Source organism: Candoia aspera, chromosome 4, assembly GCF_035149785.1.
Source record: "Candoia aspera isolate rCanAsp1 chromosome 4, rCanAsp1.hap2, whole genome shotgun sequence".
NCBI lineage: Eukaryota > Metazoa > Chordata > Lepidosauria > Squamata > Boidae > Candoia > Candoia aspera.
The window spans coordinates 116,342,499-116,358,945 of NC_086156.1; the positions used below are offsets into that span (position 1 = coordinate 116,342,499).

The 16,447-nt window shown below is 48.1% G+C and overlaps 2 protein-coding genes across 2 annotated transcripts in view; one reads left to right on the forward strand and one right to left on the reverse strand.

Moving 5' to 3' along the window:
- Positions 1-16,447, reverse strand: part of NEDD8 (NEDD8 ubiquitin like modifier) — a 130,718-nt gene that overhangs the window by 23,019 nt on the left and 91,252 nt on the right. The window lies entirely within an intron of this gene.
- Positions 4,747-16,028, forward strand: IRF9 (interferon regulatory factor 9). The gene is made up of 8 exons (XM_063302909.1): positions 4,747-4,935; positions 8,216-8,399; positions 9,213-9,337; positions 12,081-12,203; positions 13,452-13,557; positions 14,385-14,750; positions 15,127-15,242; positions 15,887-16,028. The coding sequence occupies exons 1-8, from the start codon at positions 4,747-4,749 to the stop codon at positions 15,938-15,940; spliced, it is 1,263 nt and encodes a 420-aa protein (XP_063158979.1). The 3' UTR covers positions 15,941-16,028.

Sequence of the window (16,447 nt, forward strand, 5' to 3'; positions counted from 1 at the left end):
TCTCTGATCATAGAGGAATTCTCAGGACTGTCCTTGATGATGGTGATTTATTAAACTTGTACAGGTAGTCCTCACTTAATGACCACTATGGGGACCAGAATTTCAGTTGCTAAACGAAGTGATCATTAAGCAAATCTGACCCAATTTTATGACCTTTTTTGTGGCAGTCATTAAGTGAATCACCATGGGTGTTAAGGGAACCACCACGGGCATTAAGGGAATCGACTAGAATTGATTTTGCTTGCCAGAAGCCAGCCAGGAAGGTCGGAAAGGGTGATCATGTGACCATGGGACACCGCGACGGTCATAAATGCAAACCAGTTGCCAGGCTCCCAAATTGTGATCATGTGACTGCGTGGATGCTGCAATAGTCATGTGAGGACCAGTTGTAAGTCGTTTTTTCCAGCACCGTCGTAAATCCGAACCATCACTAAACTCATGGTTGTTAAGCAAGGACTACCTCTATGCTTCGTGACTCTCAACAACTCTGGACAGCTCCCATCAATAAAAGAAATTACAATAAAATCGATTTAAAAAATGGCAAGTGTGATGAAGCGAGGGGCCTCGGTCTCCCTCACCAAAGGCCAGAAGAACCCTACCTTCTAATCCCATACAATCCTAGTACCCATGCTTAATCCAAGAATTTTATCTAGAGGCTGTTGGCATCGCATCCTGCAGCAGTGAGTTTCCCAGCTGAAAAGCAGAATCCACTGGAAACCAATCCTCCAGCTCTAAACGGTTTCGGGGTCCAAGAAGAAATAAACAGCCTGATTTCAATCAAATTCCCTTTCTCCCTGCTGCCCCAGCCCCTCGTCCCAAGAGGCTAGGAATAGGGCACAGTGCTCCTCATGCTGATTGGGATGATGGGAGTTGTAGTCCTGCGTGTCTCTGGAGAGCATCCAACTGTTGGGCCCAGTTAGGGATCAGAATGTTTGCTTCGGAGGAAGACTCATCAGGGGAGGAAAGGGAGCCGTGCTGAAGGTTGCCAGGGACTGTGAGACAGAGCAGCCACCCACCACTGCCCCGAAGATAAGAAAAGAACGAAGGTGCTTTATTGTAGGCTCCCTGAGAAAGCTTGGATCTTACAGGTGCTGGGCATTCCAGACTGGTCAGAGATGTTGATTTGCCCGAAAGTGAACCGTCTTCATTAAGGAGCACCCCCCTTGGGCCAGTTAGGAGCCTGAGGCAGGGATGGGCTCTGTTCCAGGAGGCAGGACGCCGGACCAGCACCCGAGCAGCTCCACAGAATTAGGAATGTAGACACGCAGAGGGCTTTGCTGCGGAATTAGGAATGTAGACACGCAGAGGGTTTTTGTGCAGACGCTAGGAAGTTAACCAATTAGAAGCTCTAACTACTAGATGGCACTTGTGATAATGACTTCTAGAGTTTATAAAAGATGCTAATTGCTTTTGTTCTGGGCTCTCACCCCTTTGTGTGGGAGATGTCCTTTAGTGTAGATCTACAAAGAACGTGTGAACTCAATCCTCCGACTTGGTGTGAAAAATTGTTTGTCCTTCGTGCTGGGTGACAACCCCAAAGGTCCAGTTTGTGGACTACACAACAAAGGAAAAACTAGACTCTAGTAAAATGGCCTCTGGGGAGCAAACTTTAAACCAGGGTTTCTCAATCAGGGTTCCACCAGAGGTCACTAAGCGTTCCCTGGGAGATCACGGTTTATTTAAAAATGTATTTCCAACTCAGGGACCTTCACATGAAAGAGGTAAGTTTCATTCTTCATATTCAGTTTAAGAACACCGTTAATGCATCTGCACAGGCCCACCCAGGACACGAATAGAATAATTTTGTAACTTCCAGCCTAGATTTGAGCCTGAATGGGCAGGGGTTCCCCAGGTCTGAGAAACATTTCAAGGGTTCCTCCAGGGTCAAAAAGTTGAGAAATGCTGCTTTACACACACACACCCCTTTAAAATACACAGGCACCCACACACACCCTTATAGCAACTCATAGGCAATGACAGACAATCCCTTTTAGCTGGGAAAAAGTTGGAACTAAAGTTGACTGAAGAGCAATGACAAACCTCGATAAAATAGTCAAGAGCAGAGACATCACACTGACAACAAAGGTCCGCATAGTTAAAGCAATGGTGTTCCCCGTAGTAACATATGGCTGCGAGAGCTGGACCATAAGGAAGGCTGAGCGAAGGAAGATCGATGCTTTGGAACTGTGGTGTTGGAGGAAAATTCTGAGAGTGCCTTGGACTGCCAGAAGATCAAACCAGTCCATCCTCCAGGAAATAAAGCCAGACTGCTCACTGGAGGGAATGACATTAAAGGCAAAACTGAAGTACTTTGGCCACATAATGAGAAGACAGGACACCCTGGAGAAGATGCTGATGCTCGGGAGAGTGGAGGGCAAAAGGAAGAGGGGCCGACCAAGGGCAAGGTGGATGGATGATATTCTAGAGGGGACGGACTCGTCCCTGGGGGAGCTGGGGGTGTTGACGACCGACAGGAAGCTCTGGCGTGGGCTGGTCCATGAAGTCACGAAGAGTCGGAAGCGACTGAACGAACAAACAACAACAAAAGTTGATCGCGGCTCTTTTGCTGTTTAAGAGAAACCCTGCAGCTTCACCGGCCGCCGTTCTCCTTCCGGGGGTGCTGGGAGGCCCGCCAGGCCGTCCTCCCCGCTCCCTCCCTTCCCTTCCCTTCCCTCCCAGCCGGCAGACGCCGAAAGCCCAGCCCCGGGCAGGCTCGGCCGCGGGGGCACGAGCGCCCGGGCAGCGCTGCGCTCGAGAAAAAGAGGAAAAAACCGAGCCGGCTCTCTGCCGCCCCCTGGAGGGCGTGCGCGGCCCGGCGGCGGAAGAATCCACGTGACTTCTGGGAACCGGGAAACGCGAAGAAGAAACGGGCGAGGGGCGGGACCCGAGCACCAGCAGGCGGGCCCGGTGCTAGCGGGCCGACCGCCTGTATTTATAGCTGCCGGGCCGGGCATCAGAAGCCAGAAGGAGGAGAAGAAGAAGGAAGGAAGGAGGGAAGGGAGACGGAGGAGCGCAGCCAGGTGCAATTTTCCTTTCCTTCTCTCCTCCTCTCGCCCCTTTTTCCCTTCTGCCCTTTCCAGCCCCCGCACCGTCTTAACCCCCCCTTTTCTCGGTTTCTTTCTTTTATTTATGCAAATACCCGCCCGATCTGCCTTTCAGGAGAGGGTGCGGTCCGCCTGTCGTCGCCGCTGTTGTCATTAAATATTATTCATCACGGATTCATGATCAGGAACGTTAACTGTTAATGGATAACAACTGTTTGCTGTTAATTAATTATTAATTGTTGTTAACTAATTATCACTTGGTGGTGTTGAAGATCGTTAGTGTTAGGGTTATTCGGGTTTCCGAAAAGGCACCCCGAGAGCTAGGCGGTGCTTGGTAAGGGATTGACCGGCTTCTCCAACTTTTTTTCCAACCTGAGTTGCTTTTTTTTTTTCTTCCAAAGATGTGGCACACCATCGTCCCCGGTTGGCTGGGGATGATGGGGAGGGGGGGCTGAAATCCAATACATCTGGAGCCCCCCTCCCCCTCCCCTTCAAGGGACGGGGGAGAGGCGTCCAGGTTTTTGCAGAAGAGGTTGTGAAGCCTTCGTTACAGTATTTTCTTCCCCTACATTGTTTCATCGCGGCTTAATTTTCTCTCCGCCGTAGTTCCCCCCCCCCCGCGTTCTCCTCCTGGGCCCCTCCTTAACCCCTGTCTCTTACTGATCGTTTTGGCTTTACACTCTAATTCTTTGTGTTACTGGGAGACCAACAAAGAAACATGGTTGTTGTTTTTAATTGAAACTTCCTTGCACTGCTGGGCAGAGGGGGTGGCTACTTTGCATGCTCAGCCCCAGCAGACATTCCTCCTTGCCAGCTTGCTCCTGATGTTATTCCCGTATCTGTGTTTTGTAAGCGTGGGCTTCCCGTCTGCTCTTCTCCCAGGCTTCGTTAAAACTTAACTCGTTCAGTTACAATTTGCGGGGGGTTTTTTGTCTTAAAAAGGGATCGGTATTAAACATGATTAATACACAGGACAGATTAGGGTTTAATTTAGGTTAGTTCGCTTTTTAATCAACACAGTTAACAGCATCAAGGGTAAATTATGAATCCCTCTCAGGGGGGAAAGTTTAGAAGCTGTTCCAAGACCTCTGCCCTTCTAGGACTCTCCTGCGAAAGGTTCAGAGATTATTTCTAATTCTACATCCACAAATTAAAAAAAAAAAAAACTTTCTTTCCTTTGGCTAATGTGTGGGAGCACATTCTGGATGGCCCTTACTAAACCAACTTGTGGGCCCTCAAAGATATGTCCTTAGTTTGGTGAGAAATCTGCAAATACAGGCAGTCCTCATTTAGTGATGGTTCAGACTTACGACGGTGCTAAAAAAAAAAACAATGTACAACCAGTGCTCACACTTAAACCATTGCAGTGTCCCTGCGGTCACGTGATCTCAATTGGGGCACTTGGCAACTGGTTTGCATTTATGACCGTCACAGCATCCCATGGTCATATGATTGCCATTTTCAACCTTCCTGGCTGGCTTCTAGCAAGCAAAATCAGTGGGGGACTGCATGATTTGCTTAACGACTGTGTGGTTTGCTTAAAGGCCACGGTGATTTGCTTAATAACCACCGCAAAAAAGGTTGCAAAATCAAGTTGGATTTGCTTAATGACCACTTTGCTTAATAACCATAATTCCCATCTCGATTGTGGTCATTAAGCTAGGACTATCTGTAATTATTGTCTCTTTGCCTCTCGTCGTAGATGGCGACACCCAAGCGAGGTATCCGATCCACCCGGAAGCTGCGAGACTGGGTTGTGGAGCAGCTGGAGAGCGGGATGTTTCCCGGCGTGGTCTGGGATGATCCCCCAGACAAAACCATGTTCCGCATCCCGTGGAAACACGCCGGGAAGCAAGAGTTCCGCCAGGAAGAAGACGCCGGTTTTTTCAAGGTGCTGTACTTGCAAACGGGACTTCTTGGAATTTGTGGGGTGCAAGCTAGTCAGAAACAGCAGTGGTTACAACAAGCCTAAAATCTGTCTTGGGGTTCTTCCCATGCCCATAGGACGTTCAGCTTCCGCCTTTTCTGCTTGCTGAAGCGTGATCACGGGTGGAGGATGTAACCGCTCTGAAATCTGCCACGGTGTGGTGCACACAGGAGAGGGTGTTGCATGAACTGGGCCTGTGCCACAAGCTCTGTGCATGTAACCTGGAGCTGGTGTTTCTGCTGCGAAGGTGGAAGGCAGGGAGGCCTCCTTGCAATATTCCTGTATTGGATTTGAGATGCAGGAATTCAGTGTGGACGTGTAAGGCTGGATTGCACTGGAAGAGCGCGTGATCAGCGTGCAAATTGCGTTCTTGGAGTCTCCATCTCTTGCTGTTAGAAGCTAGCCTGTTTTTCCCCTGAGTTCCGGTGCAGATTAAGTTGTTAGTCTCCCCAGATCTTTAGGCTGTACTGGTGAAAAACTCCGCAAATCGCTGTAGACCCAGAGTTGTGAGCAAGGTTTGCATATATATATCCTTTCCTCTCCCAGCAGTTTAGCTGGTTTCGTTCATGATTGCCCTCCCAAACCCAACAGACTAAAGAAGGTCTAAACGAGGGTTGTTCATACTTTGTTCCAAGAACTTGATGGTGGTTCCTTGAGAGACTAAGGGCAAAATAAAGACGTTCTCCTGAAGACAGTTAATTTTCTATCAGTACACCGTGACAACCCTTCAGAGTCTCATAAAAGACCAATAGGGATGTATAGCTTTCTTTTTTTTTAAAATCTGTTCAAGCGTGATTTTCAGAGACTGCCTGGACAAGTCCCTGCAGTTTTCTTGGCAAGGTTTTTCAGAAGTGGTTTGCCATTGCCTCCTTCCTAGGGCTGAGAGAAAGTGACTGGCCCAGGATCACCCAGGTGGCTTCATGCCTAAGGCAGGACTAGAACTCATGGCCTCCCGGTTTCTAGTCTGATACCTTAACCACGACACCAAACTGGCTCTCCAGTTTATATATTTATGTAAATGTATATATTTTATTTGTCTGCCTCCTGAGGAATCTGTATAACGACCAAGTAGCAACAGTAAGAACAGACCACGGAACAACGGACTGGTTTAAGATTGGGAAAGGAGTACGGCAGGGCTGTATACTCTCACCCTGCCTATTCAACTTGTACGCAGAACACATCATGCGACAAGCTGGGCTTCAGGAATCCAAGGCTGGGGTTAAAATCTCTGGAAGAAACATTAACAATCTCAGATATGCAGATTATACCACTTTGATGGCTGAAAGCGAAGAGGAACTGAGGAGCCTTATGATCAAGGTGAAAGAAGAAAGTGCGAAAGCTGGCTTGCAGCTAAACCTCAAAAAAAAAACCAAGATTATGGCAACCAGCTTGATTGATAACTGGCAAATAGAGGGAGAAAATGTAGAAGCAGTGAAAGACTTTCTATTCCTAGGTGCAAAGATTACTGCAGATGCTGACTGCAGTCAGGAAATCAGAAGACGCTTAATCCTTGGGAGAAGAGCAATGACAAATCTCGATAAAATAGTCAAGAGCAGAGACATCACACTGACAACAAAGGTCCGCATTGTTAAAGCAATGGTGTTCCCTGTAGTAACATATGGCTGCGAGAGCTGGACCATAAGGAAGGCTGAGCGAAGGAAGATCGATGCTTTTGAACTGTGGTGTTGGAGGACAATTCTGAGGGTGCCTTGGACTGCAAGAAGATCAAACCAGTCCATCTTCCAGGAAACAAAGCCAGACTGCTCACTTGAGGGAATGGTATTAAAGGCAAAACTGAAATACTTTGGCCACATAATGAGAAGACAGGACACCCTGGAGAAGATGCTGATGCTGGGGAGAGTGGAGGGCAAAAGGAAGAGGGGCCGACCAAGGGCAAGGTGGATGGATGATATTCTAGAGGTGACGGACTCGTCCCTGGGGGAGCTGGGGGTGTCGACGGCCGACAGGAAGCTCTGTCCATGAAGTCACGAAGAGTCGGAAGCGACTAAACGAATAAACAAAAAAAATATATTTTATACACACACACACACACACACAAATATAGTTTTAACATAAAGCAAATAGTTATTCTAGCAGGCTGACTGCATTTTTACAGCTGGAAAAGATAAGTGTAAATCTCTGTGTCTTGAAGGTTTGCGTTCTGCCACTCCTTGCTCACTAACAGGTACAGATTGGTGCAATAGTAAAAATACTGAATAGCAGTAATAATAAAAATAATACAATAAATATAAAGAGATGTATAAATAAATAAAAATAATAAAACCTCTCTTGCGGGAGGAAAGAGGACAAAATTCCCTTGTTATGGATATTGCTCAAATTGAGACTTCTAAAAACAGGCGTTTTATAACACTACCCTTTTCCTGCCGTCCAGAACGACCACCCAGCTGTGCTGCGTTTGTGGATTGAATCTGAGATCAATGGTTCACGAGGATATTACAGATAGTCCTGAATGTGGCCGCCAAAATGACATAAAGAGAACTTGGCCTTGTTACTCTCTCTGGTGATCTTGCAAGATGTTAGCCATTAAAAAATAATTGCGTTGTTTTACTCAACTTTGGAAATCCTGGGGGTGCTGTCAGAAGGCGTGTGCGTATTGTGATAGACCTGAGAAGCTTTTAATGGTAGTGCTGAGCTCTGCATAATAGGAAAACAATTGGAATTGCTGGGGAATGTCTTTGAAAGAGAGGACTGGACGGCACTGGATAACAGTGTGCATTGGGAACAGATGGAAAGAATTCCTCTAGGCTTGATTTGTGGGAAGCTGGATTTGGGATTTTGATCTGATCCAGCCTAGCAAGCTTTGTGACTATCAAACAGCGGGTTTAGGGAGCAAGACTGCCGTGGGTGTTAGCCAGGAAATTCTGTCTTTGAGCCCACCTAAATGTTGTTTGTAATTCTTGCGTTTTCCCTTGTGTCCTCCCCGATAAATATCTCCTTTATAAGCTGCCCTGGGCGTATTGAACCTTATCAAAGCTGTAAGGAATTGGAGTTCAATTAAACTGAACTCCAAGCAACTAGACCTCATGAAGTTAAGTTCAGTCTTGCGTTTGGAGGCCATAACTCCCATGTCTTAGACTAGAGGTCTGATCTGACAGAATGGGGTGCTTCTCCAGTGGAAAAATTAATTCCTTGCCCATGGAAAGCTGGTGAATCAGGGGGACGGGTTAGTGGTAGAGAAACACCCAATTTAAGATCCAAACTGGATTTTATTTTATTTTCCTAGGCGTGGGCCATCTATAAAGGAAAGCACAGGCCGGGGGATTGCAGCGTAGCAGCTTGGAAGACACGCATGCGCTGTGCTTTGAGCAAAAGCCCCGAGTTCGAGGAGATGCCAGCATGCTCCCGGATGGATATCACAGAGCCTTACAAAGTGTATCGCTTGGTACCAGCCTCGGAGCAGGCTGTGGGTAAGCAAATGAGCTGGGCTTCCTTTTCACAATCTTCATTCCCCATTAGAAAGTCTCTCCGCTGTTTTTGCTGAGCTGAGCCGAACTATAATTCTCATCCCCCCCAGCCAGCGTGGTCCTGGGGGATGCATCTTGGGGACGATGCGGCTGGTACAGGAACATGGGGGCAGTTTGAAGAAATTGGATGTAGGGAAACCTCCTGCTGAGAGCCTGAATTTCACTCACCCAGCATGCCCACATTCTCCACTGGCTGATCCCTTTGGTAGCAACTTGCAGAATTTGGACATTATTAATGTCATCGGTATCTGACTTTTTTTCCAACAAGCTTGGTTGGCCCCCATTGATGATGGTTACTTTCCCCTTACGACAACCTTCCAGGTAGGCGAGGCTATGAAAGAAACAGGCATGAAGGAAGATTTGAACCTGGGACTCCCCAGCTGGAGCCCAGACACTCTGAATTTCTCTATCAGCTGGCTCAAGGGCTCCTGGTGCAACATGTGAAGGATTGCATTCCAGAAGCAGGCTAAGAAAGGTTTTAAGGGGAGAGATTTTAAGGCAATGTTTTTCAAACATGGCAACTTTTAGATGTGTGGACTTCAACTCCCAGAATTCCCCAGCCAGTATGCTGGCTGGGGAATTCTGGGAGTTGAAGTCCACACATCTTAAAGAGGCCGAGGTTGAGAAACACTGGCCTACAACAATAAAGCAGCATTCCTGTATGTTTTCTGACCTGGCCTACCTTGAAGGGCTAACAGCAGGAAACGGGAAATAGCCCTAATTATGTTTAATATTCTGTCCTCCTTTTCTTTCCAGTTAAGCAACCTAGAGCCCAGAAAACAAAGCCGGTAAAAGTAAAGGGTTCCAACAACTCTAAGGAGTGTGCAAGTCCCAGTGACTGGATCCCGCAGCCAGCTGATTCTCTTTCACTGCCGACAGTGGTAAGTGCCAAAGATGCGACCGGTTGAGACCACGGAGGGGAGGCCTGCCAAGGGTGAAGGAGCATGTTCAGTGAAGACGGTGGAGATAGCTCACTCCTTCCCCATTCCTCGCTCAGTGCAATGGATAAAGCAGCGTTTCTTAACCTCAGCAACTTGCAACAACTCCCAGAATTCCCCAGCCAGCCATGCCCCAGCTCAAGGGCTGCACCAGCTTGGTGCAACATCTCAAGGATTGCATTCCAGAAGCAGGCTAAGAAGGATTTTAAGGGGAGAGATTTTAAGGCAATGTTTTTCAAACATGGCAACTCTAAGATATGTGGACTTCAACTCCCAGAATTCCCCAGCCAGCATGCTGGCTGGGGAATTCTGGGAGTTGAAGTCCACACATCTTAAAGAGGCTGAGGTTGAGAAACACTGGCCTACAACAATAAAGCAGCATTCCTTGAATCCTTACTATGTTTTCTGACCTGGCCTACCTTGAAGGGCTAACAGCAGGAAACAGGAAATAGCATCACGCTGGGATAAAGGATATCCAGACTGATAAAGGTTTGGGAGAAGTTTCTTCAAGTTTCGCCTCCTGGCTGTTAGAAAAGCCCAAAAGAGGTTTCCACTCTAATGCATGATGACATAAATGGGTTCTAAATGAGAAATACTCCAGCTGCTCGGTTTCTTGTAACCCCACCCCTTTTTATCCTAATACATTTTGCAAACGGGAATTCTGGGTGCATCTTGCTTGGAAAGAATCCCTTTTGGAGTTAGGCAGATGCCAAAGAGCCCAACGCCTCTTTTCCCGGGTCTGCGTGGAGCTTGTGAGCCCAGGAGAAGCTGCGGCTTCTTGAAGCTGGGTTTTGACCGGGGCTATGCAAATACTCCTGCGGCTTCTGAATCTTTTTACTTTCGAATTGGACTCCCTGCACAGCCATACTCCTTGGCCCGTTCCATCAACCCAAGTAAATAAAATAAGCGTGCCAGTAGGATAAAATTGGAGCTTGGGTGTGCCAGCTTGTGCTCCTGGTGAAAAAGTGAAATATAAACCTAACCCATTCTCACCTCAGCTGCACATGGTTAATACAGGTAGTCCTCACTTAATGACCATTTGTTTAGTGGTGGTTCAGACTTAGGACGGTGGTGGAAAAAACAACCAAAGAACCGGTGGCATACTTAACTGTTGCGGTGTCCCCGTGGTCACGTGATCACGATTTGGGTGCTTGGCAACCAGTTTGCATTTATGACTGTCGGAGCATCCCATGGTCACGTGATCGCCATTTTCGACCTTCCCAGTCGGCTTTTGTCAAGCAAAATCAATGGGGAACCGCATTATTCGCTTAACAACCAAGTAGTTCGCTGAATGGCCGTGGTGATTCGTTTAATGACCACCGCAGAAAAGGTCGTAAAATCACGTCGGATTCGCTTAATGACCACTTCGCTTAGCAACCGAAATTCCGGTCTCAGTTGTGGTTGTTAAGCAAGGACTACCTGTAGAGGGATGTGATAGCTGAAACCTTACAACTGTTTCGGATTTTAGTAGGTGTCTCTACCTGGGTTAAATGCAGAGATGTGGAATATTTGGATTTGTGGCAGCTTTATCTCCTTTGGATCTGAATGTTACGCATCTGTAATTTATTGATCTAACCTAGCAGAATATTCCTTCCTGAACATCGCTTCCATTGACTTGGCTTGCTTTGTTTTAATTCTGGGGAGAGGAAACTTGGGCAGACGTTGTGCCGAAGTAATAGTTTGTTTGTTTATTTATTTTTATTTATCTGAGTTTGTTTATTTATCTTACCTGATTTATCCCCGCCCATCTCCTCCCGTCAGAGGCCGCTGGGCGGTTTACAACAATCGCTTAAAACCATCACAATAATACAAAAAGTAAAATACAGTAAAAAATACTATAAATAGAAATAAAGAATAAAGAATAAAATAATGAGGGAACGCAGGCTGCTTCGTCAGCTCAGCCCCACACGTCCAACGTGCTTGTGGCTGGCTTGGCCAAGAGCCGGTGGTCCCAGCCACGGGAGAGGGCCAGCGTTGACGGGGGAGAACGGCAGTGTTCACTACTGGGGCAGTGGCTTTTTTTAAAAAGTCAGCTGAAGCTTTACAAAAGGGTTGCAAGGTTTCAAGTGTCTCAGAGAAGGAGAGGGAAAATGGAACGGGGTTCAAGTGTTGTTGTTAAGAGTCAACGTGTACGGGCCTTGGAAAGTCACTTGCAAAGCCTGTCACTTTGTTATGTAAAGTACTGAGTTTTGGGGCAGGTTGTTGTTGTTGTTGTTGTTGTTGTTGTTGTTATCGTCCTGTAACGCAGCTTGTCCTGAGGTTCCAAGAATTCCACTTACGCCCCGGCTCGTCTCTCCGTATCTTGCTGCTTTTTCCTTTTCTTTCTTTTAAAAAGTACTAAAATTTAGACTGCAAAAGTGATTCATTTCATTGATTTGCAAAGGGACAGTTCTGGGGTTGGAAGGTGCACAAGATTATTTCGCACCTTTTCGCACGGAAGGTGCTGCCTGGCCTGGCAGTGAAACATCTGCAAGAAAACAACCAGGCTCAGAGAGCGCCCAGGACGCCACGGTGCACAAGATGTCCGCCTTGGTTGCGTTTCCTTGCTTGGGTTAGCAGCTAGAGCCAAATGAGACTTAATCGGGCTTTGGGTTAACGAAGGCAAAAATCTGCTTTCGTTGTGGATCAAGGAGGCGCGTGAAGGACCGGGCGGTTGCCTTTTTGCAAATCTCTCTTGGTTCTGCAGGTGGAGACTTCTACCCCAGAAGCCATGGTGAGCCACGGGTCCAGTGATTTCTACGCTTTCACCTACCAGGGCGGGGAAGTCAGTCCTCAGGCCGGTGAAGCAGGTGGGGGAATTCACATTGCCGCATAAGTTATGGCTCTGTTCCCAAGGTATGTGGTGTTGAGGGTACGTGGAGGAGTTCTGCAAAGGCAGGTGGCCCCGTGGGCGCAGTTCTCTTGCACACATGAGGCATCGCACAGATCGCTGACTGGGAAATCACCTGTGCGCGAGAACAATATCGAAAGTGCGCCTGAGACCACCTCTGCAGCCAGACTGACCCAGTTTCAGGGATTCTCTCTGCTGGCCCATCTCTTGGGTGGGAAAAATGGTGGCTCTGAGCATGGGCGGTATACAGGTAGTCTTCACTTAACAACCACTTGTTTAGTGACGGTTCGGACTTATGACAGTGCTGAAAAACAGACTTCTGACTGGTCCTCGTACATACGACTGTTGCAGTGTCCCTGCAGTCACACGATCACACTGTGGGTGCTCGGCAACTGGTTTGCATTTTGACCGTTGCAGCATCCTGTGGTCACACGATTGCCATTTTCGACCTTCCCAGTCGGCTTCTGGCAAGCAAAATCAGTGGGGAGCTGTGTGATTTGCTTAACAACCACATGGCTCGCTTAACCCCCGCGGTGATTTGCTCAACAGCTGCCACAAAAAAGGTTGTAAAATTCGATCAGATTCGTTTAATGGCCGCTTCACTTAGCAACTGAAATTCTGGTCCCGATTGTGGTCGTTAAGCGAGGACTACCTGTAACTCTTTCCCACTCCACATTACTTTTGACTTCTCCGATTCCATTGCTCAAACAGCAGGAATTCTGGGGCGGCCCTTTCTTTCACTCCATTCCCATGTATTTCTGCATTAATTGGCAAGGAGGATCAGCAAGGAACCGCCCAGAGTCCCCCTTTCTTGGGGGAGATGGGCAGTAATAGAAGTTTGAAAAATAAATTCAATCAATCAATCAATATGGGGCAAGGATGCTCAGATAACCAGGATGGCGCTTGGCCTGAAAGCAAGTGGTGCATTGGAATGGAGTGAGTGAGACTATGCAGCATTTCCCTTTTTAAGTGCCAGTTGTGCAGAAATGTGGTTCCCGTGATGGTGGGCAAAATGCATGCCCTGCTTAGAAATGCCGCCTTGAATGGCTCATTCCAAGCCCCAAACATCCTGCAGTAGACTCCTGCCTGATGTAAATTCTAGCCTAGTGCATCCCTGCTAGACGTTACCGGCATTGAAGGGATGCCCCATGGCCCAGGAGAGAGATGGCATTTGCAACTCGTTAGGAGAGGGTAGCTTGGCCCTGAGAAGGGGCTGATCGCTCTGAGTTGTTGTCCTTTCTCTCTTTCGTCTTTTCAGCACCCGACATGAACGAGATCATCCTCATCTTGCCTGATTCCAGCCTCACCCTCAGTGCTCCTGCTAGACCAACAGGTGAGATCTAAGGCCAGAGTCTCTTCCTCTGAAGGACCTCTAGGAGACAAGGATGGTGGGTGCCCGTGGGGACTTTTGCCACTGTCGTAACAACCTCCTGGGGTTGGTGGTCCCTTTGCTGAAGCAGAGGGTGCTGAAGGAGGGCGGATAAGCACCCAGCTTGTCCCACATTCCCTCAGCTAGCTGTGTCCTTCAAAGCTGATGGAGGTAGCATTCCAGCACCTCCATCCCGTTGTCTTCTGTGCATGGTATCATCTTGTTCTTTTTCTTAGAGAGCGAAATGGCATCGGCTGGCAGAAAAGGTTATCCAGTAAATAAATATTCCTCCCATCTGCCTGTGGGGGCAGAGTTGTGAAAATAAACCGATAATAATTCCCTTCAGTGCAGTGTTTCTCAACCTCGGCCACTTTAAGATGGGTGGACTTCAACTCCCAGAATTCCCCAGCCAGCATGGTTGGCTGGGGAATTCTGGGAGTTGAAGTCCACACGTCTTAAAGTGGCCACGGTTGAGAAACTTTGCTTCAGTGGGTGGCTGGCTGGGGAATTCTGGGAGTTGAAGTCCACACGTCTCAAAGTGGCCAAGGTTGAGAAACTTTGCTTCAGTGGGTGGCTGGCTGGGGAATTCTGGGAGTTGAAGTCCACACGTCTCAAAGTGGCCAAGGTTGAGAAACTTTGCTTCAGTGGGTGGAGACTGTTCTTGCAATAGTTCAGAGATCAGCTGCGTAAACTTCTTCTGGGACTTCATTGCTGCCTAATAACATAACGTTGAAGCCAGCAAGTGCCGAGCTCTCGGCCCTGAATGACTGATCTTGTTTATTTGCTTTCAGAGGAATTCTCCCTTTGCTTGTCCATTTCCTACTTCGGCGAGCTGATCCAGAAATGCTTGCTCCCCGAAGGCGAATTTCTGATTACATCTGTCGCCGCTTTGCCGGATGGGCCAGCTAACTGCATGAATCGAATAGTTCTGCCGCCCCCGGTTAATATAGCCGATTCTCCAAAGCAGGAAGCTGTTCAGCGCTTGCTGAAGGACCTGGAAAAAGGTGTCATGGTTGCCAGTAACCATGAAGGAATATTCATTCAGTGCCGGGGCACGGTCTGCATCTCCTGGTGGGGCTTCCAGGCAACCGAGGGGCAGAGAAGGCTGGAGAATAATGCTTACCTGCAAATGTTCAAGCCCAGAGAATTCCGAGCAGGTGAGATAGAGGCCAGCCTCTGAACAAACAGCCTGTCTTGCATGTGAGCTTCCAGAAAGTGTTGCTTCCATTAAAGAGTCAAAGTTCCTCTGTTCCTCAGAGATATTGTTCATTAGGGATGAACGACATGTTGAACTGCAGTTCCCACCATCCTTCACTGTTGGCCATGCTGGCTTTGGTGATGGAGAGTCTCTCCTATTTTAGACCGTTGAACTCAGCGTTCGTCAGCGTTCCTTCCGAAAGTTCACAGCCAGAATTCCCAGCTCGTACGGCCAACTGGAGCTGCAAGTCCTAATATTTAGGGCTCACCGAGTTAGGGAAGAGGGGCGCCATCAGTTGAATTAATATTGCTGATCCTTCTGTATTTGACTCACAGCAATGGAGCAGTACCATCGGGGCCTTGCGCCTCTCCCGGATCACCAGATTGTCCTCTCTGTAGGAGACACACTGGAAGGAAATAAAAATATGGACTGCAAGCCCATCGTCATTCAGGTGAGACTGAGTAAAAGGCGGGTGCTGCAGGAAGAGCTTGCAAGTTGGGGTTGAAGCACCACGCGCAGCCCTGGCATTCTCTGCGTGGGGACAGAGGTGACTCATGCACATTGGGGTTGGTCATGGGCCGGGGTGGGGGGTTTCAAACTCAAGATGGAAATGCAGAAGAATTTAACGGAGAATAGTCCAAAAGAAATGATTGTGGGCGGACAGGGCTCTGGAGGACGGGAGTAGAAGTCCTCACGGGGTTGTTATGCTGCTTGTATGGGTGGATCGCTTCTGGACAGAAGATGGTGCTTCAGGAGAAGATCTGTATTTTGGGTGTGGCTGAGGAATCATCTCTGGTTTTGTTGTATTTTGACCACCTTGCAGTCATAGGCTCTCGGGAAGATGGGAAATGGGTGGTGGGTACTTGGCAGTTCTGATGCACCTTGGGTGGCATTTGGAAACTGCAGAAATGCATCCTGGGTTAATAGAAAGCTATTATGGGATGGGCATGCATTCCAAGCTGGAACAGAGGTGATAGTCATGGATGTCGAAGGCCAGGAGAAACCAGGTTAAATCCAAGGCCACCGCAGTTTCTTAAATGTCTCCCAGGAAGCCTGATGAACACTGTCCTTTCTTTTCACCCCCAACCCACACAGATGGAACAGGCATTTGCTCTTCGGCTGCTCTGCCCCGTTTCCTCCTCCCTGTAGCAGAGACGGTTTCCTTTGTCTCTACCTCGTCTGCAGAAAACATGACCTGAGAATTTACAGCTTTTGATTCCTGCCTTCTCCTGAGGATTGAGGAGGCCAACTTCCTGTCGTGAATATTGGCAGAACTGTGTGCGTGATGCATGCCTGAACAGTTTCCTTCTTGAACTTGGCCTTCATTGTCCACTGGTCCACCGGGGCCATTTTGGCTAACGAAGTGTTGCCAGTTATGTCCAGTGTAAAACACTAGAATACACCGAAGAAGCCGTTTCCAGGGACCGGCTTTGATCTTTTGGGGCCAGGAAGAGAAAATGCCTTCTGTAGCCCTCGTAGCAGAATGAATGCGCTACCTTCTGCATTTCCTGGCTGAGTTACGGTGGAAAAGTTCCTTCGGCAGCTCATGGAAACATCTGTTCCCTCCCTCCCTGCTTTGCTTGGAGACAACACTTTCTACGCTGTTTGCACTTTATACCTTATTTGACTGACTTCTTTCCGTATGTGTAAAATGTA

Bases quoted from the DNA above. Each gene is read 5' to 3' on its own strand.
- IRF9 (XM_063302909.1), top strand. From the start codon at position 4,747: ATGGCGACACCCAAGCGAGGTATCCGATCCACCCGGAAGCTGCGAGAC. The intron at 4,936-8,215 runs GTGCTGTACTTG...TTATTTTCCTAG, and splicing joins AAGACGCCGGTTTTTTCAAG to GCGTGGGCCATCTATAAAGG. The intron at 14,751-15,126 runs GTGAGATAGAGG...TTTGACTCACAG, and splicing joins GCCCAGAGAATTCCGAGCAG to CAATGGAGCAGTACCATCGG.